General features: G+C 37.5%; 1 protein-coding gene across 1 annotated transcript in view; it reads left to right on the top strand.

The window, feature by feature from the left end:
• The window catches only part of ABI3BP (ABI family member 3 binding protein), a 167,968-nt gene that overhangs the window by 95,552 nt on the left and 45,715 nt on the right, over positions 1-26,701 (top strand). Inside the window, exons 25-46 of the mRNA XM_086622839.1 lie at positions 148-213; positions 597-662; positions 2,304-2,378; positions 3,436-3,510; positions 4,453-4,527; positions 5,359-5,433; positions 5,980-6,054; positions 7,329-7,394; positions 8,626-8,706; positions 14,681-14,728; positions 15,220-15,294; positions 16,853-16,900; positions 17,402-17,476; positions 18,970-19,017; positions 19,889-19,963; positions 20,841-20,915; positions 21,640-21,687; positions 22,254-22,328; positions 23,016-23,090; positions 24,617-24,691; positions 25,379-25,453; positions 25,931-26,005. Coding sequence (XP_086478965.1) covers positions 148-213; positions 597-662; positions 2,304-2,378; positions 3,436-3,510; positions 4,453-4,527; positions 5,359-5,433; positions 5,980-6,054; positions 7,329-7,394; positions 8,626-8,706; positions 14,681-14,728; positions 15,220-15,294; positions 16,853-16,900; positions 17,402-17,476; positions 18,970-19,017; positions 19,889-19,963; positions 20,841-20,915; positions 21,640-21,687; positions 22,254-22,328; positions 23,016-23,090; positions 24,617-24,691; positions 25,379-25,453; positions 25,931-26,005 — 1,521 coding nt within the window. The remainder of the gene's footprint in view (positions 1-147; positions 214-596; positions 663-2,303; positions 2,379-3,435; positions 3,511-4,452; positions 4,528-5,358; positions 5,434-5,979; positions 6,055-7,328; positions 7,395-8,625; positions 8,707-14,680; positions 14,729-15,219; positions 15,295-16,852; positions 16,901-17,401; positions 17,477-18,969; positions 19,018-19,888; positions 19,964-20,840; positions 20,916-21,639; positions 21,688-22,253; positions 22,329-23,015; positions 23,091-24,616; positions 24,692-25,378; positions 25,454-25,930; positions 26,006-26,701) is intronic.

The raw sequence follows: 26,701 nt of genomic DNA, 5'->3' as shown, positions 1-26,701 counted from the left end.
TTTGGTCACTGAGTCACAAGATACTGCCAGGAAAAGGCGTGTGTTGCCCTAAATATAGACCTTCAGGGTGTCGTGAACTGATGCTGCTTGTACTCCCATGGCAAGACTGTGTAGATATCTCAAGATCATTTCCATATCTGACCATAGCAACCCAAAGACCGGACCTGAAATCCACCTCATCTGCTTCACTGGAGACCACAAAGATTGTGATGGGTAAATAGCCAGCAATTCCCTTCCTACATTGATTACTTTGGCAATGCTTTCATCTGAAGCGATGAGCCTGTTCAGATGTTTTGATGGTCCTGAAAAGTAGATCCGTGATGCGGTTGGTCCCTTATGGCTCCTTATTAGGAATTATTCCATTTGTCAGCTTTCTGCTGCCTTTTATGGGGTTCCACTTCTAGATTTAGTCCGTTACCTTGGGCTACCTGTGCCAGTTGAAAGACAGCATCATGCTACTACAGGGCATGATGCTGTGACATGGTAGCCTGCCCCAAGCAGAGCCACGTCTCCTTGTTTATAACTCTGTCTTGATACCACCCATGTGACAGCAGCCTGTCTGAGGACCTGAAGGTGGTTTTTGTGTTTGATCTTAGCTACTCGAAGACCAAGGCGGAAGTCCACCACTCCTTTCTCCCTGACAACCCAGCAAACCGTGATGGGTAACTAGCAAAAACCCTTCTTTTTCCGTCTTCCCCTTTCTCTCTCTCTCCCCATCACGCATTTCACTCCAAACCACCTGGCATCCTTGTCATCTTCCATGAAGAGTATGAAGCCATATCAGTGCAGCTTGGCTTCCCAAAGCACTCAGCACACTTGTTCTGCAACTCTGTTGTTTTTCCCTGTGCTTTTTCCATTGCTGACGAGACTTTTCTGTGGGGACTGAGTGACAGTTGCATAGAACGTATTGTGGCACCTTGCCTTCAGCCGCCGTTCCCCTGCTTCTTTGTGTTTTGGTAGCGAGTCTTCTTTCCCTGACGCGTTCAAATGCGACAGTGTTCTTAAGAGGCACGTTCTGCCTGGGCTGGCACAAGAGGATGGCACTGCAGTTCTGCTGCCCACCAGGGTTTCCTGGTCCAAGCATGCAGCTGTTGGTTGCTTCACCACTGAGTTTCAAGGCAGCCAGTTGTCATCCGCCCACACCTTGACATTGCCATCACCTGGAATTGGGAATGCTCTGCTTGCTGCTGCTTTTGAGGTCACATTAGGGTTTTAAGAACGATGCCTCTTTTCAGCTTTCAGTGAATCACGACATGTTTCTTCAAGGTTCAAAACACGTCAGGCTTTGGTGCCGACCTAATTTGGTAACAGTATTTCTTGCAAATCCAGTAACAACGCAAGATGGGAATTATCCCAAGAGATGCTGTTGTGCTTTTAGGCAACCTGTTGTTTCCACTGGGCCTGTGTTGGGGTGAAGCATAAGTGTAGAGATGAAAGGACCATATGTGAAAAGCCGTATTTACTCAAGGCATTGGATGTGGCCCTTGGCAACAATGAGTGGAGATGCTTGTGGCAATAGTTTCTTTCACACTGGCAAGTGTACAGCACCAGTCCTGTGGCCTGGCAGTATTTTTTTGTCCATGAGATAATAAAAACTTTACGTGAGCAGGCTGGTCAGGCTGCAGACCTGAAGTCAAGTGCAAGTTAAAAGTGTAATGAACATTATTAAAGTATCCTTCCCTTTGAGATGCAGTTGAATTGTAGGCTCCCAGATGTGCTGGCCGTTTTTCTTGATATATCAGTCTAAGTGGTGAAAACTGTTCCTGAAGTGTGTTTTTGTGACACTGTAGAAATCTTGGGTTTTTCTCATCAGAGCGTTATGTACTTCATTTCAATTATGCTACAATTCTTGCCTATATTGATCCTTTCAGGACCCTTCTGCCTTCTGTTTTGCAAGAAAATGCTTTCTGTGTATCTGAAATTGCACATTTCTCCTTTGTTATCTCTATTTTTAAACAGTGTTTTTAAACTGAGTTTTTGCATGTCACATCATGTCTTTCAAGGCATAGGCAAGTCTTTCTTTGCCTTTCCCCTCCTTTTTTTAGTTAATATTTATGTTATATTTTCTTATTTTCCATCATATTTTCTGATGTCTTTGAATATTTCTTTATATTTCTTGCAACAATTTCTTCATCATTTGCATCACCAGTGCATCTTCGCAAATTAGAAAATCCATTACATGTGCACTTGAGATTGTTTTCCTGTCTGAAGTCTCAAGTGCCTTAGCAATGAGTTGAAACCTGTTCAGTCTGAAGGTTCAGATGATGCCAAAAAGAATCGTTTTGTTTTGTTTTGTTTTCCAGCTTCACTGGACTCTCATCGTACTACTTTCCCATCCCAAACATCTGCATCTGCAGAAATATCAAAAATAGAGACTGGTAAATTGTGTTTGTGATACTTCCGTAGCTTAGGATTTGTTTTTTCATCAAGGATCTTAGTTACAGGCTGTTTGCTCTAATTGCTTGGTGTTGTCTGAAGTGGAATTTTGTCTGCAGTATTTGGTAGTTAGACTCTATGACTACATGATGATATTCTGTGTCATAGGATCAAATAAAAAACGTAGGAGTCAATATTGGTTTGGGTGGTTTTAATCTGTTGGGTAAAAGGACCACTGGCTAGATGGAGTCATTATCACTTATGAAGATATATTCTTGATTGGGACATTTTACTCTGGGGGATATTTTTTTAGTCATACCATGCACAGTATTTTGCAATTTCTCCATTACTAAGCATTTTTTTCAAGTTATGTTATTATTTCACCATGGAACTTTTTTTAATGGGTTCATAGCTATCCAAGATTAAATTTGCATTCATAGCAAAGATATTAATGCATGAGAGATGAGAAGGAAAATTATCCTAAACCTGACAGTCAATATTTCAACAGTATTGTTATGAATTTTTTCTGCCTCATCTTCTGGCTCTTCAATATGTCACAAAAGTTGTGCTAGTTTATGTTATGTCAATTATATAAAATATCACAATTTAATTTAAATGACAAATGACATTATGTGTAGTATGTTTAAACCTATAACTCAAAGTTTTGTCATCTGTTCAACCGAAACAAGCAAAGCTTTGACAATAGAAATGCCTGGTTGCAGAAATTCATATTAGCATATATTTTACGTTTGTAGATCTCTTTCTACAGGTGCAGGTGAAGTCAACAGCACAAGTTTTTTGCTGTTACGTGTGCATGTATGAATTGACTCCTGTTGATAAGGCTGCTTTTAGGGGGACTGCAGTTTCTGTCAGGGTGTGTCTGGGAGGCACATGTGACTTTTTCGAAACTTTGAGGTTTTAGTCATTTATTTTTGAGTTAGAAATCTTGTGAAACTGTTTTATAGTGGCATTGGCATCTTGCAAAGCAATGTAAAGCAATCTTACTTTTTCTGCCCCAGTACGAATCTCTCTCTCAGGGTTATTTACGTTTTTCTGCAGTTACAAGTTCAGCTGACCTGGAAAAATCTATGCCTCCGCTTTCCAGAACACCTCGTGTGCTAACAACAACTATGGGTAATAGCAATGCATTAGCTTTTCAGTTAAACCACTTTGGGTGTTTTGATAGCAATTTTGGAAATCCAGTTCATTCCAGATATTTTAGTCATCTGCCATACTTGTCTTCCACTTGAGTCATGATCATCAGTGTAGACAGACAAAGAATCCTTTTTTACATGACAGCTTGTGCTTACTGCTGAGAAAGTCACCTGATAAGTGTTTCTGATTTTACATTTGTCTCTCAAAAAGCTGCTAGGGCTATTTTGAGATGTACTTAAGGGAAGTAATCTTCAGATAATAATTATAATAATAATAATGCCTAAAGCTTACTAAGAATCTTAAAATTACTTGGTTTTTTCTTTCACATTTCTATACTCTATATTGTTTATGTCAGCATAGTAAGCTCCTTTCTTACTATGTATTACTGTTCAGTGATTGGTTTTTTACTTTATTTTACCCTTGGGTTTTATGTGTATATATGTACACAGAATATATGACTTCAACATTCACTAAAATAATCTTGACAGAAGAAAAAGCACTGAGGAGAATTAAGACAGTCTTTTTCACAGAAATGTATTTGCAGTGCTTTTTAGTTTGTAGGTTATATTTTTTTTCTGCCTTTTTGGAGTGCTTTATGCTTTTTATCATGGTATTAAAAGGTCTTTTATCTGTATATTTTCTGGGTTGCTTGAAACTACATGGACCATGCCATCTAATGTAATATTAGCTTTGGCTTGCTGAAAATTTAGTTCTAGTTGTCATTTTAACCGCTTGCTTCAGCTCCCACTCTAAACCAGCACTGGTCAATTATCAAGGTAAGGCATGCTTATTGTGGGTGGACCTCTGCAATGCAAATTAGGTATGTTATAACATATAACATTTTTTGTTTGTTCTTATAAAACCAAAAAAGCTATGTGTAGAATTAATAATCATAGATACTTCGACCTGTTTTTTTTATAGCTTTCAGTGGTATTCAGCCTATTCTTTCAAGCCCTGTGACACCTAGTAAGCCTGAAATAACAGATGCTGAACCAGGTACAATAATTCCTACCTAGTTCTTAGTTCAGTAGCTCAAACTATGGTCTAAAACTCACTGGAATGAGTACACTGGTAATCTTCACTTTCAGTGCACATTTGAGTTAGACCCCAACACCTAAATTTTGCATTTAGATTTATGTCAATGGTTGAAATTGGTGCTTTCTCACACTTACAATGCAGCTCATAGTCACATGATTCTCCTTCAGTATTTTGAAAACTATGCGACATGGATAATTGAGAGAACAGTATTTATTGTCCAGTAGTGCTAATGAAAATACTGTCATGCATGCTGTAGGCTGCATTATACTGCTGTAGCCTTGTTAAAAATATTAAAGAGAGTGTATCCTTACAGCATGAAATTAATTAAAAGTTACAGACACTCGATGCTTTTGAACTGAAGCCATAGTTGGATCAGTTGTTATCTTTCTACTCCATATTTTATATGGTTTTAATGTCTGACTGACTGATTGTTCAACATGTCCTCTTCATTAAATTCCAAAATTTTACACTGTACTATGTCCCTTAAATAATGGATCAAAACTCAAAATGTTCAAATGCTCGACTTAAAATCTTATTTGGAGGTGGTTGAGATCCAGACCAGTTGCAATGAAGGCAGGAGGAAATGAACATCCAGAATTTCTGCACATCACAAAAGCTCTGTGCAGTTCAAAAGACTCAATTTCTCTCTAACGTATACTAAACTAAGTGTCCAAGCATTAGTCAAGTATTTGTTGTTCTTGTGAAAACAAATTTGTTTTAGTTTATGAAGGAAGAGTTTCTTCCATTAGCTCTTTGCTCTCTTATGACTGTCACCATTTCTTCCAACAGCAACAAGGGAATCCATTCTGGAATCTTTCACATCTAAAACTTCTCGTCCTTTTCAGTGGCCAAGAGTAACATTAGGTAACGCTGTTGTTTTCACCCGGTGAAAAACTCTGTGTTTGTTTTGAGCACTTCATCCCATACGAATGAATTTCTTCTAGCATATCATTTCACATGCATAATCATTCTTTTTCCTGGTTATAGAATCTTGTTCTTCCATTGTCATTAGACTGATTTTTCTTCATGTATCTCTGTATGAGAACATCATTCAGGATGGTTTTACTGTCCTCAGAGAAGTAAAACTTGCCTCTTGCATGTAAAACACCATCATCCTTTTATTAGACTGTTCTGTCTCTTTCACTCTCATGCACACACGTGTGCTCTCTTTGATATGTAGAGCTTTCATAGTGGAAATTTTAATTATCTGAGAGACATAGAATCAATTTCTGATCAATGTACAGTATTTCAATATCATCTCCATTCCACACTTTAAATTCTGACTTCATCAGATGGCATTGATATACATACTAAGTTGTCTTTTCTTGAACATAAACTTGTAACGTGCTGTTTGTTGTGGGAAACCCTTGTTAAACAATTCATGATTGCAAATTGAGCTCTTTCTTTCAGCTCCAAAAGAAAGACCACTTATTCCTTCTAAACTGAAACCGTCTGCTACCTCAGAAGTACAGCATGTGAAACCTGGTAATTGTGCACGCCATTTTTATAAGTTGGTATGCAGAGAGATATGTTCATTAAAAATATCTAAGCAAAATTTCCTAAAAAGGACAGGAGCTATGCAACGCATGAGCATCTTCACTAATTCATCGTTGTAAAATCGATCATTTAATGTTGCCTAACATAAGGAATGAGAGTTAAGCTCATTGGATTTACACGTTTGGGTCCAGTGATATAAAGTTCTCTAGTTTTATAACCTTTTTAAAGGACTGGAAGGGAAAAAAACTTATTCTGGGTGGCACAGTTTTGGGGTTTTTTTTGTATCACTTATATAAACAATAGATATGATTATTATTTCTATAATCTCTTTTGCCAGTCCCCATCTCCCACATTCACGCAGAGATAATGTGGCAAAGATGGAATCTTTGCTAGTCACAACAGTTTGTTGATTGAAAGGAAAGTACTACTCATGTGATCCATAAGCCCTCCTGCAGGGAACTCAATGGAAAGGATTGCCATTTTAATGGGAATATGAATGCTTTCTCAAATTAGAAGGGGAAGCTTTCATATACACGAGATGCTTTCTTTGACCATGAGAACATTGTCATTGTGTCATGTCTTTTTCCTTTTCTGCTTTTTGATCAAAAAATAGGTCTCTCTACTCATTTTTTTCTGATTTGGGACTAAGGGAGATGAATTTGCTTCCCTTAGTGATTCAGGTACTGGACCAATAAATATTTCAGTGTGCATTGCTAGAGTCCTAAAATGTTTCTGTTCTATCTTATAAACAGACAGGTCAGTAAAAAGCAGGAGTTGCCTTTAATGTCTTATATGTGTCTTACAGTCGACTGCAGGGTCTGATTTAAGATTTTCAGCAAGATTTTGGCACTTACAAGTTTCCTCTTTGTTATAGATTCTCTGGTATTTATTACGGACTGCAGTCTTCTCTTCAGTCAAAGCTCTCATTGGTCCTTTCTCACTATTCTTCCATAATATAAAAGAAATGAATTTGTTGATTGAATCAAAAAATGTCAAATAATCAAATAAATATGGGGAATGAGCCTCAGAAGCAGACTCTCGCACATAGCCATGAGCATCCAGTGTGTAAATTCATAGGGAAAAAAGCTACAAGGAGTGTAGGGTGTTATGCATAAGAGTAGGACTTAGTTGCATGCTTATCTTGTCAGTCTATTTTAAAACAAACAAACAAACCCCCTGAACTATTGGAATGATAACGCTTTTGGCTTGCTGCTGATACATCTACTGATATGTTCGATTACACTTGAATTTTTCTTTTCTAGCCCCTAAACCACCACTTTTGGAGCCTAAAATTTCTCAGACTGTTGAACAACCAAAAGCAACACTAGGTAATACATGTTTCTGTAGCTGTTGGTCACTCTTTGCAGTCCGTGCTACACAGTTTTTACTCTGTTACTTTATCTCATAGCTTTTACTATATTTAATCCATTTCTCTGAGAGAGGAAAAAAGTTCGGAAATAAGCACTGAGAAATACATTTTTCTAAACTTAAGAGAAAAAGAAAGAAGTTTTTTTCATATGGTTTTATAAGTTCTATAGTACAGGAAAATTTTGGGGATCAGATTGTCTTCCATTTTGTTGGGAGTTTTTCTACACCAACACATTTTACTCTCAGAAAATCATCAGAAACACATTTGAAATACTATTGAAAGGCCAAGTGCAAGGTTAGCATTGTGGATGTCTCAGTGAAGGATTCCTGTGGCGCTAGATGGACAAGTTAATTCAGCTGTTCTTTTATGAATCCTTCTAAATGTCATTTTGGCTTAAAAACACTTCTCAGTCACTTCGTATGTCTTATTCTACTCTTTCTATAAATGCCATATGCTTTTTCCACTGTGTCTACTGCTATGAAACTTTTTCTTGGAAAGCAGTCTCCTAGCACTGCTTTATAGAAATGAACAAAATTACTGACTATACTACCTGAAACTCACCTTAATCTTTATCTGATGTCAGATTAACAGTCATATTTAGCTAATTACAGTTTCAGCCCATGCATGTTCAGGTGGAAAAAAGGTTTCTAGGAGTGGTTGCTCTTAATTTTTACCATCTAGATGACACTACTTTTTAGTAACAGAATTCAATGACTACGCTTATGAAGCAAATCCCCTTTTTTTCCATGTTTCTCCAGCTCCCTACCAATAATTTCTTTACAATGTTGAAAATTGAGGACTTTTTTACATATTTTATGTACATGTTTCTTTTGATGACTTAATATTGACCTAGAGTTAAAAAGGATAAAGAGCATTGTTTTTTTTACCTCTTAAGTCTCTTGCAAAAATGTTTGCTAACTTAATGAGACAAAGATTTTGATGTGATTGTAAGCTACAGTAACATATTGTAAATTTGCTTACTGACTTCTACAGTGAAGAGCAAGCAGGGATTTTGCTGGACTTCACTGAAGTCTTAGGAAGATTTTTGAGAAGGCGTCTTAGAAAATCTGATTTTGCCATTTCCTTTTGTTCCCAGTAGCAATTTGCTGCATCATTTCAGGTTTGAATAATGTGATTTTTATGTGATACAGTGGAAAGGATAATCTTATAATCTAGTATATTTCTTTCAGCTCCTAAAGAAGCAAAACTCACACCTTCTGCATCTAAACCTAGACCATCGGCCAGAACCAAAAAGCCACGAACTAAACCTGGTAACTAACTTCCATAGCAAACATTTGTTACAACATATCACTGAAGTAATATACTTTAGTAAAAATTAATTCTATGTAAAGCTCAGCACTTAATCCTCAGAAAGATGAGAGTATTAATACTTTGAGGAGTATTATTTTTATATGGAACCAAAAATCTTTGAAGCAAAGCAAGAAAACTTTGATAACTTTTATATCCCAAATCACCAAGTTACATGGCCTGGCATTGAAACAAATAGTTTTCCTGCTTTTAATTTCAAAATAATGAGTTTTCCAACTTAGTTCAGCACAAGGTACAGAGAATGCAAATTCTCCTGATTTGCTGATGGTTATAGCATCTTACCTAGAACCATAGATTCATAGATTCATAGATTTCTAGGTTGGAAAAGACCTTAGAGATCATCGAGTCCAACCATCCCTAATCCCCATTAAACCATATCCTCAAGTAGCTCATCCACCCTATTCTTAAACACATCCAGAGATGGGGACTCAACCACCTCCCTGGGCAGCTTATTCCAGTGGCTGACAACCCTTTCAGAGAAGAAATACTTCCTAACATCCAACCTGAATCTGCCCTGACTAAGCTTATACCCATTTCCTCTTGTTCTATCACCCATCACTAATGTAAAGAGCCCTTCCCCTAACTCCCCACCATCTTTTCTCAAGTATTTATAGGCCGTAATCAGGTCTCCCCTCAGCCTCCTCTTCTCCAGGCTAAACAGCCCCAACTCCCTCAGCCGCTCCTCATAAGTTTTATTTTCCAGCCCCTTGACCAGTTTAGTCGCCCTTCTTTGGACTCGCTCCAGGAGCTCAATATCTCTCTTAAAGTGAGGGGCCCAAAACTGGACACAATATTCCAGGTGCGGCCTCACCAGTGCCGAGTACAGGGGCAGGATCACTTCCCTATTCCTGCTGGTCACACTATTCTTGATACACGCCAGTATCCCATTGGCCTTTTTGGCCACCTGGGCACACTGCTGGCTCATATCAAGCTGGTAGTCAACCAACACCCCCAGGTCCTTCTCCGCCAGGCAGCTCTCCAGCCACTCTTCCCCGAGCCTATAGCGATGCTTGGGGTTTTTACACCCCAAGTGAAGGACTCTGCACTTGGCCTTATTAAAGCTCATGCCATTGGCCTCAGCCCAACGATCCAGTCTGTTCAAATCCCTCTGAAGGGCCTCCCTTCCCTCGAGCAGATCGACACAGCCTCCCAGCTTGGTGTCGTCCGCAAATTTACTGAGGGTACATTCAATCCCCTCATCCAGGTCATTGATAAAGATGTTAAACAGAACTGGACCCAGCACTGAGCCCTGGGGAACCCCACTGGTGACCGGCCTCCAGCCGGATTTAGCCCCATTTACCACCACTCTTTGGGCCCGGCCATCCAGCCAGTTTTTAACCCAAAGGAGGGTGTGCCTATCCAGGCCAGCAGTTACCAGTTTCGCAACCAGAACACTATGAGAAACTGTATCAAAGGCTTTACTGAGGTCCAGGAAAACTACATCCACAGCCCTTCCCTCGTCAACCAGGCGGGTCACCCTGTCATAGAAGGTGATCAGGTTTGATTGGCAAGACCTGCCTTTCATAAACCCATGCTGACTGGGCCTGATCACCCGGTTAACCTGTATGTGCTCATTAATAGCACTCAAGATAACCTGTTCCATGACTTTGCCCGTCACCGAGGTCAGACTGACAGGCCTGTAGTTCCCCGGATCCTCCTTCCGCCCTTTTTTGTAAATGGGGGTAACATCCGCCAGCCTCCAGTCCAGCGGAACTTCCCCAATGAGCCACGACTGCCCAAAGATAATGGACAGGGGTTTGGCAATGACATCCGCCAGCTCTCTCAGGACTCTCGGGTGGATAGGATTTGTATTGATACAGTGATCATTAATGCATATGTAGACATAACCTGAAACTGTGGAAATAAGAGTGAAATTCTGCTCTGGAATTTAGTAAAGGTATATTTTGTGATGGGAAATGAAATTGCACTGTCACACTGGGGTTAAATTTGTTCTATGACATATGTCAGAGAATAAAAGATACCTGGCATTTCTGGAACTGCAGAATAATGAATACAGTTACAAAAATACTACTACTGTTACATGGTTTGTAATGAAGTTAGAAAGCTTAAAATTGCTTAATTGCATATTGTAAGAATATATTACTTAATCTTGGAAGAGATCGGGCAATATTATTAAATTCTTTCCAGATTATCTGTGAATGATGTTTTTGTTCATAAAAATATTACTCTTTTCAGACCAAATAATTCCTTGTGAAGCTTGTTAACTAAATGGTATTTATGACCTGGAACTGTCTCAAAATAGTGTGCATAATTCGTTTTCCATGGTCATTACAGCTCCTACAACATTTTTAGTGTGGGAAATCCAGTATTCTATTACTAGGACAGTTACATTTGTCTCCTATAGATGCCTATGTCTGAATATAGATCCGAATCTTGCATGATATTTTTTTTTGAAACGACATAGGAAAAAAACAACTCATTTGGAAACCTGTGTAAAATTGTTTTACACCCTTGGACTACCAAGGTGAACACTGTATATTGAAATTTCCACAATGAATGGCTATATAACAAGTTCCCATGTAACTAGAAAGAAGGCGGCATCATTCTGTATTTGTATGCATGCCTCTTGTTTGTCCTTTCTTTGTTAGTGGCTTCACTGATCAGTCAGATGAAATCCTAAGAAACACTTTTTAATCATAATTAAGCTTGTAATGATCTCCTCGCAAGTAGGTATTTGTGAATTTGGCATTTGTTCTGATTGGACAAACGGTGATATTCTTATTCAGAAATTATCATTTGAGGCATAAAATATGCAGTGCATGGGGATAACCTGGCTTTTAGGTAGGTGGCAAAATGCTCAAAGAGCAGGGTCTCTTCTGTATTCCAGCATCACTTGGGAGTTCATCTTAAATTAGAAATTTGTGCCATGACAGTCACCTTTCCTTAGCAATGAACCAAAATAATGAGGAATATGTACCTAATTCATACTTGATCACTGACTTACTAATGGCCCACTTTGAGTTGTACAGAATTCCTGAAAATTAATTTTGGCTCTCATTCTTAATAAGACTTTTGTACTGTTTCTAATAACGTACTTATCTTTTTTCAGAGGAGCAAAAAAACTTTATTTGAAAAAAAAACCACAAAGCAACAACAACAAAAAAAACAAGACAACAAAACAGAAACAATTCTCAATTTTTTCCAACCAGCCAACTGTACATTCTAGTGAAAGTCTACAGCTTCATTCTTTTTCTTGATATGTGGGTAATTGAATCTGTTGCCTGCATGAAAAAAAAGGTCTTTTGCCAATGTTATCATGCCCAATCATTGTGCGCACTTGTATTATTGTTAGCATTAATCTCTCTATCTAAACATACTAGGTTCTCCATTTTTCAGGAAAGGAAACTATAATGAATTTTTCTACCATGCATCCAGCTGCACTGCAACATTTCATTTCCAGAAAAGCGCAAGAATAGCTCTTTATAATGAACCCCTGTTGAGTCTCTGTAGATGCATTATAAATTTATGCTCTCTTGTGCCTCTAGTATGAAATGCTAGTTCTTCATATGCATCTGTGCATTTTCCCTTGTGTCATACAAGACTTTTGGAAGAGAACTGCAGAACTCTTTTAACAACAAATAGGCAGAACTTTGCTCTGTTGTAGAAGAGGATCTCAACTGCCTACTATTTGCAAATTTCCGTATCTCAATACAGTAGTGAAGTTAAGATAGCGTAATGTTAGATAGATCGGTGCATATGTGTAGTTGTTCTTTTATAGTCTTCTCTCCCTTACCAGGACTATGAGAGTCCTGGAAAGGACTTCTAAACTTGCATCTTCTAAAGTACAGTCACATGAGAGAACCATGCCTTCTCAGCCTATGAAAACTCTGCTTGATAACGTGGTGCATGTCTGTCTTACTGTTTGCTGTCCTTCAAAGTCTCAGGTTGCTCAGTGCTTACAACCCAGTAATATGATAAATTGTTCAATAATATCAAGAGTAACTTTTATGTCAAAGTCCTCTGGGAGTTTTATTTAGATGCTCTGCTTTCAGAAAGGTCAGAGGAAAACGAAGGCATTTTATATCTTCCCAATCTTATTCTCCTCTCATCATTCTGAGAAATCCAGCTCAACCTTTTATCTAGAGAAGTCTACATGAAACAAACTATATATCTATTAATGAACTTTTTTTTTAAATGATCTGAGAAGAAATCATTACCAGAGACTTTCAGAATCTCTTTAGTATTGGGAAGAGGATGGCATTGTTGAATTTTATGTTTGAAAAAACAAAGAAATTAAAAAGAAAAAACAGATCTGAGTGATTTAAGATTCATCAGAAAAACAGAGTGCGATGATATATGGCCCTAGGTTCGTTCTGGAAAAATGTGCAAAGTACCTAACTTGTACGTCAGTATGCCTCTTATTGGATTTCCCTGCTTGGGTTTAGAGCAAAGTGTAGTGCTAAGGCACAGATATGTTACGCAGTACTCAGTGCTGCCAGGTGTAGAAAAGTAGTCTCCAGTTGTTAAATAGGTAAGAATTTTCTGCTGGTCTTTGTCATGACAGAGGAGTATTAGTATTCCTATTCCTACTAGGATTCACTATTCTTACTAGTGAATGATTTTTCCATAGTTGTTTTTGTGTATTCTCATTCTTCACCTTTTGACCCTAACTAGTACCAGAGCCCTGTGGTTGGGAGCAAGAACAGATTGCACAGGCTGGGATGGATTATTTTTATTTTTATTTTTAAAAAGAGTGGTGCTGTCACTTCATGTGAGCCACTTCATGCATTATCATTTTCAATGACGTGGCTTCAAAGGGAATTGTCTTGAGGAGAGACTGACTTACTCAGTGAAAGTTACTTTAGAGATCCAATTCCCGGAGAACATAGGAAAACTTCATAATTTCTCTCTGACAGATTTTTTTTTTCAACTTTTCAGTTCCCAGTAAAGCTTCTCCTTCCAAACCTGGAGTCTTTTTTGCATGCAGAATAGCCTGTGACAATGCTGGGTAATTGCTGTGTCCTTTCACAGAATGACAGTATGGTTGAGATTGGAAGGGACCTTTGGAGTTCATCTAATCCAATGCAGCTGCTGAAGGAGGGCCACGTAGAGCCAGTTGCCCAGGACCACCTCCAGACAGTTTTTTAATATCTCCAGGGATTGAGACTCCACAGCCTCTCTAGGCAATCACTTTACTAGAATCATAGAATGGTTTGGGTTGGAAGGGACCTCAAAGATCATCTGGTTCCAACCCCCCTGCCATGGACAGGGACATCTTCCCCCTACATCAGGTTGCTCAAAGCCGCATCCAACCTGGCCTTGAACACTTCCAGGGATGGGACACCACAGCTTCTCTGGGCAACCTGTTCCAGTGCCTCACCACCCTCATTATAAAAACTTTCTTCATAGTATCTAATCTGAATCTACCCTCTTTCAGTTTAAATCCATTGCCCCTTGTCCTATCACTACATGCACTTGTAAAAAGTCCCTCTCCAGCTTTCCTGTAGGCCCCCTTTATGTACTGGAAGGCTGCTAGACAGTCTCCCCAGAGCCTTCTCTTCTCTAGGCTGAAATACCCCAACTCCTTAGCCTGTCTTCATAGGAGAGGTGCTCCAGCCCTCTGATTATCTTTGTGGCCCTTCTCTGAGCCTATTCCAACAGGTCTGTGTCCTTCTGTTGGGAGCCTCCCAGACTTCCCTTGCTTATTCTAGGATTTACTGATTTCTAGTAATGTATTTTTGCTTCTCTTGCCATCAGGTTTGTACAATTAAATTTTTCTTACTGAACTTGTATTATTTGGAAGTTTAGTTGTCCATGATTTTAAGTAAAAGTTAATTTGAAGATCCGCATTACTGTGGTGTGGTATTAGCACCTGCTTTTATACTTACCAGTAAAGTAATTATGTTTTTTTGGAGTACATTCCATAATTACCTTTTCACACTGTTTCTGTTGCAGTCTTGGAACCTATTACACTTAGAATTGAACCACCAAGGTCAACGATAGGTAATGATATTTCCTTGGCAAGCTGTCATGTTTGCTTTTTTCACCAGAGAAAGCATCACTGAAGTTAATCACTTCATGCCTTAGGATTGTTTCATTAAATTTTATTTTTATTCTAGGTAATTCTCTTGCTTGGTGTTCATGACAGTTGAATGTGTTGCTCTCTTCACAGTTGGAATGTCTCTTTTTTCAGAAAAAATGGTGCTGGCAGCTCTGAATCACCTTTCACGTAATTATGCTTGTCTGTGCTTGTCTCAGCTTTTTATTTGAAAAAAAAAGAAAACACCTGAGCTTCAAAAATTACTAAAATTCCACTTTCTTGCTTAGATTTTTGTAAACATATGAAGAGTATTACCTGGCTTTCTTTCCTATTTCCTAAAGAGACTTTTTTTCTCTGTTACAGGTGAAAGGCTTCTGTTTGAGTGTTCAAGTTGGTACGAGATAGTAATTGCTGTGCAATTTAACCAACTTATTACCCATGTTTTGTCTTCCAGCTCCAAAGGAGACTCAGCGTATCCCTTCTAAACCTAAAACTTCACCCAAACCTCATATCCCACAAGCTAAAGATGGTAAACTGCTTTGTGTGATTGTTTTGAATATAGTTTATATTGAATTGAAACGTATTTCTGAGCAGCTGTTTAGTTATCTGAGCCAGTTAAAACATAATGGGGTTCTGTTCTGCTGTGTGTTCAGTGATTTATTTGCAGTTTTCAGAAGTAGTAACATTTGCTGTTTTTCATCATGCAAAAGAATAAATCTCTGCTACTTCATGGCAGCAGGATGAGAATATTGTTGTTGAACTCATATTACAGTGGTAACTCAAGCAAATACCTAGCAATTAAAGTATGTATTATGGCTACTCAGGTGGTACAATTCTTTCCCACATTACTTTGCATTTTTAGAGTAAATACATTTCAATTTGAAGCTATAACTTCTTAATTTCATAACATTATTATTTTCTGCATGAATGAGTAAATTACTCCTTCCGTAGTTACTATTTGTTTCTAAATATTGATATTTATTAACATTAATGATCATTTATGCTCTATTCCAAAATACTGGATTTTTATGATATGTCACTGAACTGAATTCAGTGGTAGGCAGAAAAAGATCTCTCTGTCTTCTACTATCCAGTTGGTAATATCAACAGGAAATTACAAGGGTATCAAATATCAACATGTGTTATATTTTGGTAAACGTGAAAAATTTCATGATAATCACTTTATTGTAGATCTTTAAATTGTAGACATGGAGCAATAATTTTGAAAGCTGATGTTATCTGTTAGGTATCATTTCCTCATGTAGGAAACAGTCAAAATCCTTATTCTCTGATTTATTAACTATAGCAGCTGATTGTTAATAATTATTTCCAAACTACAACTTAAAATGCAACTTCTCATAAACTCAGTTTTTACCTCTGTGGCCATTTTTCATTATTGTGATAGTCCAGCCTTCTCAAAATATGCTTTTGTCACACAAATGTTACAGGTTTGTACTGTTCTGTGTTTAAAAAAAAAAATTACTGTTTCTTCAAGAATCTAAAATATACAGAACTTTTTTACAGTGTCATCCACTTATCTTGTGATTGTCTTAAAAGATCCAAAGAATTTTTTTTTTCACATGTACAGAAGAATTGACAGAGAGGAATACCGTTTCTTGTATGCCTTTGTTTCTAATGTGGGAAATGCAAGAAAATAGTATCAATTACACATCCAGTTTTATTTTAGATCCATACCAGTTTAGAGCTGAAGTATATGTTCATGCAATGCTCTTTAATAACATAGCATCCAGAAAACAAGCAAGTGGTCTCTAATTCCAATTGTATATATAAACTTCATTTGAAATATACCACAAAGGGAAGATATTTGTGTCCCTAAAAAGCCATTTTCTGATTAAGGGAGTGGTACATCTTGAGAGTGATGTATGTTTGATGTCTCATTGAATCCCATGGGAGAACTACGCTCACATTATGTTTCAGCTTACACTGCTTTCTCAGAGAATTCATTTAATATAACAGTTTTCATATGAGGCTGCATACATAGTATGTAATTCGAAATACAATCACTAGACAAGTAATACTAATTGTAAGTGGAGTTATTCAGTTTTCATGTTTTGTTTCTGATACAGTTCTGGAATCTATAACACTTAGAACTGATCAACTAAAACCAACAATAGGTAACAGTTTTACCTACAATGACCATCACATTTAACTTTTTTCTCAGTATGCACCAAGCATCACAAGTACATCTTCATTGTACTCCACTGTCACAAATTTTTAATATTAAATTTAGTCCTTCTATAAACTTTTTTTTGTAGTTTTGTACTAACAATTCATAATCATCTTGTTTGATTTTTCTCACACAAACGTGTTCTGTAAAGTGGATGAAAGCACCACAATCTACCTTTTGACTACATGTCTCTATACTCGGTTTCTGTCGTGTGCTGCTTCATCTTTTATACCGATCCATGCATACTGGCCTTGCATTAAGTTATCCAACTACAGAGATTCTCCATCAGCACTATTTCTTTATGTACTGGACATTCATACTTCTCCATTACTCATACAAACGTGTTCTATTTTAATATTTTGCCTTCTGTTGGTCTCAGTTCTTGAATAGTTGACTTACCTTTTACCTTCATTTACCTTAATAGTTGAATTTCCTTTTTTAATTTCAGTTCCAAAAGAAACACAGCATGTTCCTTCTAAACCTAGAACATCACCAAGCTCAGAGGTGCCACAAACGAAACCTGGTAAGTACACTGTTTCTTTGTCTTATCATACTAATATGTGTGTCTTATGAATTCTACTGTGATCAGTGAAGCTTCAGATTTATATGTATCCCTTGGGTATATATGTTGGAGCATTCCTTGAGGGATAAAACCCAGTATCACATGTTGTGACACGTAGAATTTATAAGCGACCTGATAGGTTTAAAATCTCTTCAGTTCTCCCTTACATTTTAGGTGACTGCAACAGTGGGCATTTTTCTATGCAGTTGTCAGTGAAAATAGGTCTTTTCTGTGTGAATTTGCTTGGGTTTTGGGGAAGTGAAGGTGAAAAGGAGGGGTATCATTGTAAAGAGGAAGAGGTTTATTCTGTATTTCTCAAATTGTGTACTTGTTTTTTCTTTCCCAGGCACAATCATTCATTTATACTTTTTAGTTCACTTTTGCACACCTTTATGTTGTTCGGAGATTTAAGAATGTGTAGTACTTTCTACAATGCTGTTTACACAGCTTAGTATAGAGCAATATACAACCCTGGCCTAATTAAGGATGGAGAAAGAAAGTTCTACAATTCACTCTAGCAGTTGCATGAGGTACTGTGCTGAGTCGATCCCGGCCAGGAACTAAGCACCCACCAGCCACTTGCTCATTCCACCCCACAGTGAGTTGGGGGAGAGAATCAGAAGAGCAACAGAGAGAAAGAAAATCATAGTTCCAGATAAAGACAGTTTAGTAAGTGAAAGATCAAAAGAGGGGAATAAAACAAGCAGTACAAAGGCAACCACACACCGCATCCCACTAGCAGACCAATGTCAGTCTAGGAGCAATGGGTCCTTTGGAAAGTTTTGTTGCTAAGTGTGACATTGTATATGAGGTGGAGTATCCCTTCGGTCAGTTTGGTTCAGCTGTCCAAGCTGTGTCCCCTTCTAGCATCTTGCCCAACCCAACCTATTTACTTGGGGGCAGAGTGAAAAACAAGTAAGTTCTTAATGTTGTAACAAGCACTATTCAGCAATAGCTAAAACATTGGTGTGTTATCAACACTGCCTTGGTCACAAATCTGGCAGAGTACCACGGGGGCTGCTATGAAGAAAATAAACTCCATCCCAGCCAGACCCAGTACAGGTATCCAAGGTATATGCAGTATTAATTGGTGCTGCTGGAGAAAAGGGCAGAAAGATGACAACTAAGATTTCTTTTTCCCCTAGTAAGTCTGTGCCTATTGTTTGAATAAAAATCTTGAAATAGTTCAGGAAAGTGTACAAAGTTGAAGGTGAAAAACCACCCAGAATTTCTTTGTAGTTTATTATAAAAACTTTAGATTTATGTTTGGGCTCTCTGCTGTATTAGAGCTATTGCCTTGAATTGGAGGCATAATACTCTGACGTGTTGAGTTTCAGGGAGGAGTGACTGTCTGTCGTTGGCTGTAGCAGTGATGGTATGATCAGTGTGGAAGAAGCGATTGTAATGTTTTGATTGTTCTTGGTAATACTTGTTTTCTTATCACGCTAATGCAGTTCTGGAACCAATGACATTTAGAACTGAGAAACCCAAGTCAACTGTAGGTAATGACACTTTCTTACTTGAATAATCATGTCGTCTTTCCTCTTCAACACAAATCATTAAGAGTAGGCCTGGAAAAAAATTGTCACTTTTATTTGTGTGCGCCTTAATAATTTAATGGTCGAGATTCTCTCTCTCTTTTCATATTTTCTATGAAACAATTGAGGTGGATCCTTGTGCCTTTCAAGTTATTGTGCACATAACATAGGGCAATTTCCTTCCGTATTTCCTGATACAAGACAGAGGACAGATCAGAACAGGATCCTAACTTAGATGTTCTCAGTCATACTGTAGAGGTGGCACTGTTCTAGTTAGTCATACAGTTTGGGTGAGCAGAGCTGCATGCTGCAAGTTTTCTTTCTCTGCTTCCCTTCCCCTCCAGTTTTACTAAATGAAATTATGTCCTTCATAGAGGTCTGAAAAATAATTGTGTTTCACTCAAACCTCAATTCTACTATGAGAACAGTGTCACTTCAGTGATCATATGATTCCTTGAGGCAGACCCATTTGACTAAGGCATTTTTTTATTTGAATCTGGTACTGCGAATCATTCCAGTACAACGTTCATTGCAGAGCAGTGGTGTGTTTGTATTTGAAGCTACTTTTTTTTTCCTTTTTTTTTTTTTTTTTAAGTCCTCTTCTTAAATAGAACTAGTAATTCTGTCGCATGCTTAGTTGAAGATATCTCACAGAAGATTATTGCTTTTCTCTGTTGACTGATTTTGTTAAAAAAAAAACTTGCCTTTTGCATCATTTCCATAGAATATCTTTGGTTCAAATCTTTGCTCTGTTTTTGTTGACTGTTGTGGGTAGTAGTGGACACTGATACCTCAGAAAATTTTAGTATGGTGTAACGCAGTTTCTTTCTTTCAGCTCCTAAAGATACACGTTACTGGCCTTCCAAACCTAAAACGTCACCCAGTCCACATGTTCCTCCAACTAGAGCAAGTAAGTTAATCAGTGTTTTGCCCTTTAGGACATGAAAGTTTTATCAGTTTGAAAATTGTCAAAATTATAAAATCATAGAATGGTTTGGGTTGGAAGGGGCCTTAAAGATCATCTAGTTCCAACTCTGCTGCCATGGGCAGGGGCAATTGATACAGACTCAAATTGATGAGTACACATATGCTTATTGAATAGGTTCTGTTTTACTGTCATAATCAAATTTTACCATATAGCTGTCATAGAGCAAGATAATCAGCTAGATATTTATACGTGTCAAAAGCTTGTATAATGGTAGGGATGTGGGGTTAACACTCATCTTGAGCCCTTCCACATAGGAAAATTTGCATCTTAATTTCTGTAGAATGTGACAGAGATATTTGTATTTTCTGGTTACTCATTAAAAGGGTAAAATCACATTATTTTCCTGTTCCCAAAACTTTGAACTTAATTCTGTCCATTTGAAAATTAGTGGTAAATTTCCACTTTTCTTCTGCTTTGGCTGCTCTGCTGGAGATTTTTTTTTAATGCAAGATTGATTCAAATGAGCAGCAGATTTTTGGAATATGAAACACTTGAGAAGTGCAACTAGGTGAAGTGTTAGAACTACAGCAGTTTACTCTGTAGAAAGCTCTGTTTGATAGAGCTGAGAGAAGTGGAGAGTTAATCCAACACTGCACAGTAACATCCACTTTGTCTTTAGTCTCTGCACTCAAATAATGTTGATTATGTTGACAGGAGATCTCTTGATTATTTTCAAATCAAAGAAATACATTTTCTGCAAAGAACTTTTTTAGGAAGTATCTCCTGTCAGGAAAATCAAAAGGCTTGTTTTGAATCATCATCCTCAACAACATGTTCAAAATTTTACTCATCTTCACAGGTCCAAAAGAAAGTCGGCGAGTCTCTTCCAAGCCCAGAGCTTCACCAAGTCCAGAGATACCACCCACAAAACCCGGTAAATACATTGTTGTTTCGTTGTGCTTAAATGTTTAGGATTTCTTTTGGGTTGTATTTTCTCAAATAATCAAGTGTTGATTAACATCTGTGTTGGGTTTGTGTGATGGGGTTTTGGTAGTGGGGTAGGGGCTACAGGGCTGGCTCCTGTGAGAAACTGTGAGAAGCTTCCCTGGCTCCAAGTAGGACTCACCTCTGGCCAGGGCCCAGCCATTCAGCACCCCTGTGAATAATGTATTTAAGAAGGGGCAAAGAAACTTGTGCCATGAGGGACCTGCAGCGGAGAAAGGGAAAAAGCACAGGTGGCTGTCTGCACTGCACACCCCCCCCCATCTTTTCTGTGCCTATCAAAAGATGCTTAGAGAAAAATATATTTGAGGACCTTCGTGTATGACTCTAAATAATATGTAACTCAAACCACTCATATGTTTGTGTGCCCTGGTAATGGAATTTGACACTTAAAAATACACTTAATGGAGATTTACATATTAGTGAACTGCCAAACCTCTGTAGTTCCTGATGGTTCTGAAAGTGTCAGCTGAACCTTCCTTTTCAGTAGGTGTATATTCACTAATTCCACCAATAAATAATTTTGTTTTTTAAAAAAAGAACAAATTTAAATATGTGTTCCAATTTGATAAGAAATCATTCAGGTGAAAGGGAGTATTTTTACCCTTTTGCTTGTACTTACTGCTAATTCTCTGTACATTCTTGTTTTCATGAAGTTTTGGCACCTACTACATTTACAGTCGAACAACCGAAGACAGGAACAGGTAAAGACGTTACCTTGGACTGGTCATTATTATTTTTTCCCTACTGCTCCTTGGACCAAAGATTGTAAGATTGTGTATCATTAGTCTGGTTTTCATGTCATCCGTTTTTGTGGTTTTGATTTGTTTCCTTTTCTACTTATTGAACTTAATTCTACTCTGTTCCAGGTATTGAAAGATTCCTAACTGTTTTGTTGTCTTCACAGAAAATTTCTTTCACTCTCACTCACATTGTAATTCCTTTGACAGTCATAGGAGACAAGCATGCCATGAGTATTGCGATCATGACTCTGAAATACAGATGGAAATGTATCCACTATAGTTGTCTCTGTTCTTTCAGGTTTTGTTGCTTGACTCAGATTTTTACTTACTAGATCAATTTTCCACCCATGTTTTCATTCATGATTTTCTTTTCTCTTTAAATCTCTGTCTGTATCCAACACTTAAATTTTCAGTCTCTCATGGAAGGATCTTGTTTTCCTTTGCAAGCACGAGGCGTGCAGTGCCTGTGCAATAAACCTGTCTAATTTCTGAAGAGTATAACCCTTAAAACAGGTCTTTTCTTTCAGCACCTAAAGAACCACAACATACTCCTTTTAAGCCTAAAGCAGCTCCCATCCCAGATGCTCCACACAGTAAGCCTGGTAAATTATCCAGTCCTTTGTTGAGCTGCAGTTGATAATTGAGCAACTGCTTTCAGGGTGGGCAGTGGGGGTTGTTGTCAGCGGTACATTTGCTGTTAACCTGGGTATCATTCTAGCTTAAGAAACCTCCGCAATGTTCCAATTAAGTCATACCACTGGTGAAAACAGTTCAAGACTTTTTTTTTTATATATAACAAGAAGAAATAGTAGTGACCTATGTGTTTAAATCAATGATAAAAAGTTATTCACAGCTTGTATCTGAGCAACACGCTTCAGTTGTCTGTGCCATGCTTTTGAAGCTGTTATGAGAGAAATGCTTGAAGCTGTTGCAGTGCTTTTCCTTTATTTACACTTTCTCATCCAGATTAGACTGAGGGTTCCCTTCAGTTGTGTTTTGAATAGCAGACTCCCCATCATAAATCTGACTGACCTGTATAAGATAATCAGTGATGTCACTGAAGGGTTGTTATCATTGTTTTTTAAGTATCTAGATGTTAAAAACAAACGAAAAATTGAGCTCTTTGTAACCATAAATCTCCGAGGGTAAATGCCTATGGCTGTTTTAAAATATCCCTTTCCTGGTGTATATAGTATAGTGCTGAATGTTTGGGTTTTTTTTAAGGAGGCGGGAGGGAAAGGGAGAGTCTCTTCATTATTCTGAGCATTTATTGGCATTTTTTCCAACAGAAATCATTCCAACCTTCCATGAACCAGATACTACTATGATTCCTCATACTCCTGAAAGAACAAAGGCAACATTGGGTAATCATGTGTATTTTATTAATAATTGTTCTATTTTCCATTCTTGCTAGAGAAGGTCTTCTTAGAGCTCATTAAATGATATTAAAAACTAATGACGAAGTTTTGCTCTGCTTCTAGATATTTGCTTGTCCTTTGGTCTTGGTGAGGGTAATAATGCATGAGCTAATTTACTTTTGAAGGTTCTTTTCCTTGTCTTCTAGCCTTTCCAGTCAGGATGATGTAATTCCTTCAGATGTTATCTATTTTCTGGTAAAAGAGAAATTTATTTAAAAAGCAGGTCGTGATTCCTGTAATTGCTGCATCTGAGGTATGGATGCTGTCATCCTAAAATACTCTTCTGCTCCACTCCTTATGGTATAATTTTGCAGAATAAAATCGTAAGAAAATGATATCAACAGTAGCACAATGTATACCAAAACAGACCAGCTATGTGACTCTCCACATCAAATACTAGTTCTAAAAGCCGTTTTCTCTGCTAAATTCTAGTGATCCATGTTGGCAAAACTTGCTTAAATATATGAAACATTAGCTCAGAATTCTTTCTTCTTAACTTAAATGTCAGATGTGGACCAAATAAGGGTCAATGAGTCCAAGCAGTATTGGGCAGCAGGAGTATTGCTTGAGCAATCTTTGTTAATTAATTGGTTCTCTGTCTGCAGTTTCAGAGACAGACCTTGACCATGATTTTCTGAGAAGGAAATGGTATTGTCAATGAAGTATTAATAGACATTTAATAATCTTCAAACTATGTTTTTTCTTTTTGAGGAATAGGAAATGAAAAATGCTTTTCATCATGTTTCTGATTTCATACGTATTCCTTGTATGCATTGAAACTGAAGTTAGTATTCATTTGATAGCTCTTTATATAGCTTTACGAGTTTATATGCCCTGTCATACACATATGGGGCTACCTGATGCAGTATTCATATGCAGAAAATGGTTCTTCAGAGCAAGGGGGTTGAAGAATGCACAGGCTAAAGCAGATATTTTGTAAGAAGCTCTCACATTGCTGTGGATTACAGACTAGCAAGTGCTAAGGTAACCTTTTCCAGTAAATGATTCCTACATGGCAAGAATTTTTAACTGAGCAATATGAAAATAACAAGATTGAATAGTTCCCAAACAAGAACAAAGAAGCCAATTTATAAGTCATGTCTGATACGAAGGGTCCACTGAAAAACAAATAGATCCTGTCCTCAAATACTCATATATGGCAGATGTGGAAGATGTAGGCTACTACTGTCTATTTTTGTTCCATTACTTTACTGTATGCTGTTTGTGACTGTGTTCTTCACTGCTTCATCCAGAGCTACAAATTTGTATATAATTTTGGGGAAGTCTGTTTGTGTCAGTGGCTGTTCAATTTCTTTTCCTTTCTTTGCAGGAATTCCAACTGATTGATTTTCAGCTTTACCCATACATAATTTGCCTTATTACAGATCAGATTGTACTTACGTTCCTTGTGTACTATGAAAGCAGTGTGTTTTTTCAATTATTGTTCCCGGTACTGTTTGTTTTTATTTCAGCTCCAAATGAAAAACAGTTCATTCATATCAAACCAAAAACATCCGAAAAACCAAGAGTGCCACACACCAAACCTGGTAACAGACTCATTCTTTTAGTTTTGTGTGTTTGTGTTTTATCATTCTTTCCCTTAGCCTTGCGTTTTGTGCTTTTTAACAGAATTATTCATAGCTGGTTTTATGCTGGAAGAACTTCATTGCACTTAAGTCGGTCAATCCAAAATATGCTAGAACCACACTGAAAAAAATAGTAGGAATTGTAGTACAGCATAAAAAATGTTCTTCCTCCTATCTATTACATATAGGAAATAATGAATAAAACGTAGTAGTGTGGATGTTGACAAATTTCAGTGGCCAGAAAGACTGTGTTCTCTCTGATTACTTCCTGGTAATCAGAGATGCTTCTTTGTGAGCACTTCTTGGTTTTTTTTAATCCATAAAACACAGCAGAGCTTCTTTGCAATGTGCTTGTACTGTTAGCAACTCACATTGTGTGCTATTCTAAAATGAAAGTAGTCTTAAAAATAGTTAGTGGGCTATGTCTCTTCCCGTTCTTGTTACAGAAGGAAAGTATAGGATAAGTTAATAGAAAGATAATGATATCTGTCAACACTTGATTTTTTTAAGTTCTGCTACCTAAGATATTAAGATATTCTGCTACTCTATATTTTGGGGCATTTTGAAAGTTTTAGAAACAGTGCAAATGCTATTTTGTTTCTCTTACAGTTTAATATTCTAAGATTCTTCACATTTTCTCCTTGACAGCAATACATCAGACAACTCCACAACCAATTATTACAAAATCTTCTACTACCACTGAGCATTCAAGGGCAACAATGGGTAAATAAGTTTCCTTAAAGTTAAGATGCAGGTATTTTTAATTTTTCAATGGAGAAATTTCTAGAGAACATGCTCTGATGTGGTATTTTATGTCACATCATTCCACTATCCTTCATTCTGCTTACACACATGCATGTTTCTTAATGCAGAAGAGTCTCAGTTCTAGAAGTAAAGCTGAAGCAGCCTACAGCTCATGTCTGGTGAGAAGCCTGTATTTGTCAGAGCTCCAACCAAATTCAGTGGTCCGTTTTTTCTTATAGAACAAGAATTTTAGCCACTAACTCAATTTATCCTACAGCACAGTGCTAGGACTTTCCTGTGTTTTGGATAGTTGTTTTGTTTCAGGTTCCAGAAAGCCATGGAATTGTTATTGTCTTTTTTTCAGGCATTTGAGGCATGCATTTTCTGTGGGCTAAATATGGCATTGGATCATGACTCCTGAAGAATACAATAATAATCTTTTTCCTTTTCTTTCAGCTCCAAAAGAAACACTGCTCATTCCTTCCAAACCCAAAACATCTGTCGGGCCAGAAGTACCACAGACTAAACCTGGTAATTTGAAGTTTGTAACTTTAAAAGTGTTATTGTGGCACTGCCTTAGTTACGCTTTCTACTGTCATTCAGTACTGTAGTCATGTCACATGCATGATATGTGGACAAAAATTAGTTTCATTGTTCAGCTCAGAGTATGTTAATAAACTATATCAAAGAGAATGCCCAAGAATTGCATCAGTTTCCACAGAGAGCAGAAGTTGAAATGGTTGAGTTGTTTAACGTTTATTTGTTGAACTGGTGGTTAGTAGCCATTAAAATGTGAGCAATTAGATTAATTTTAATAAAAATATCCTGCTGTAGCCAGCTTCACTAAGTTCTTCTCTTTTGGGAGATTTTATTACCCTAAATACATTTGCTGCAACTTCACAAGTACTTTTGAAATTTGGGTTACAGAGTCTCAGTCCAAGATAGTTAGATGCTAAGAGTATAGGTACCTTCTTCCTATCAGCGATTTTTGCAGTAACTACAATAGATTGAGATGCATAGCTAAAATGAAGGATGATGAGAACTCGACTTTATCCTTTTTATTTCCATAAAAACTGCTGTGCAGGAAGGTTCCAGGGAAAAAAAAAGATTTGTTGGGGAGGAGTGACGATGTGATTATAAGAAAGAGCTGCTCCTAATCTTTCTTACTCTCTGATCTAACCTCCAAACTGAAAATATTTTGGTTTTAGGCAAATGGGTTAATAAATA

Source organism: Tauraco erythrolophus, chromosome 1 (assembly GCF_009769465.1).
Source record: "Tauraco erythrolophus isolate bTauEry1 chromosome 1, bTauEry1.pri, whole genome shotgun sequence".
NCBI lineage: Eukaryota > Metazoa > Chordata > Aves > Musophagiformes > Musophagidae > Tauraco > Tauraco erythrolophus.
This window is presented reverse-complemented; position numbering and strand designations above follow the sequence as displayed.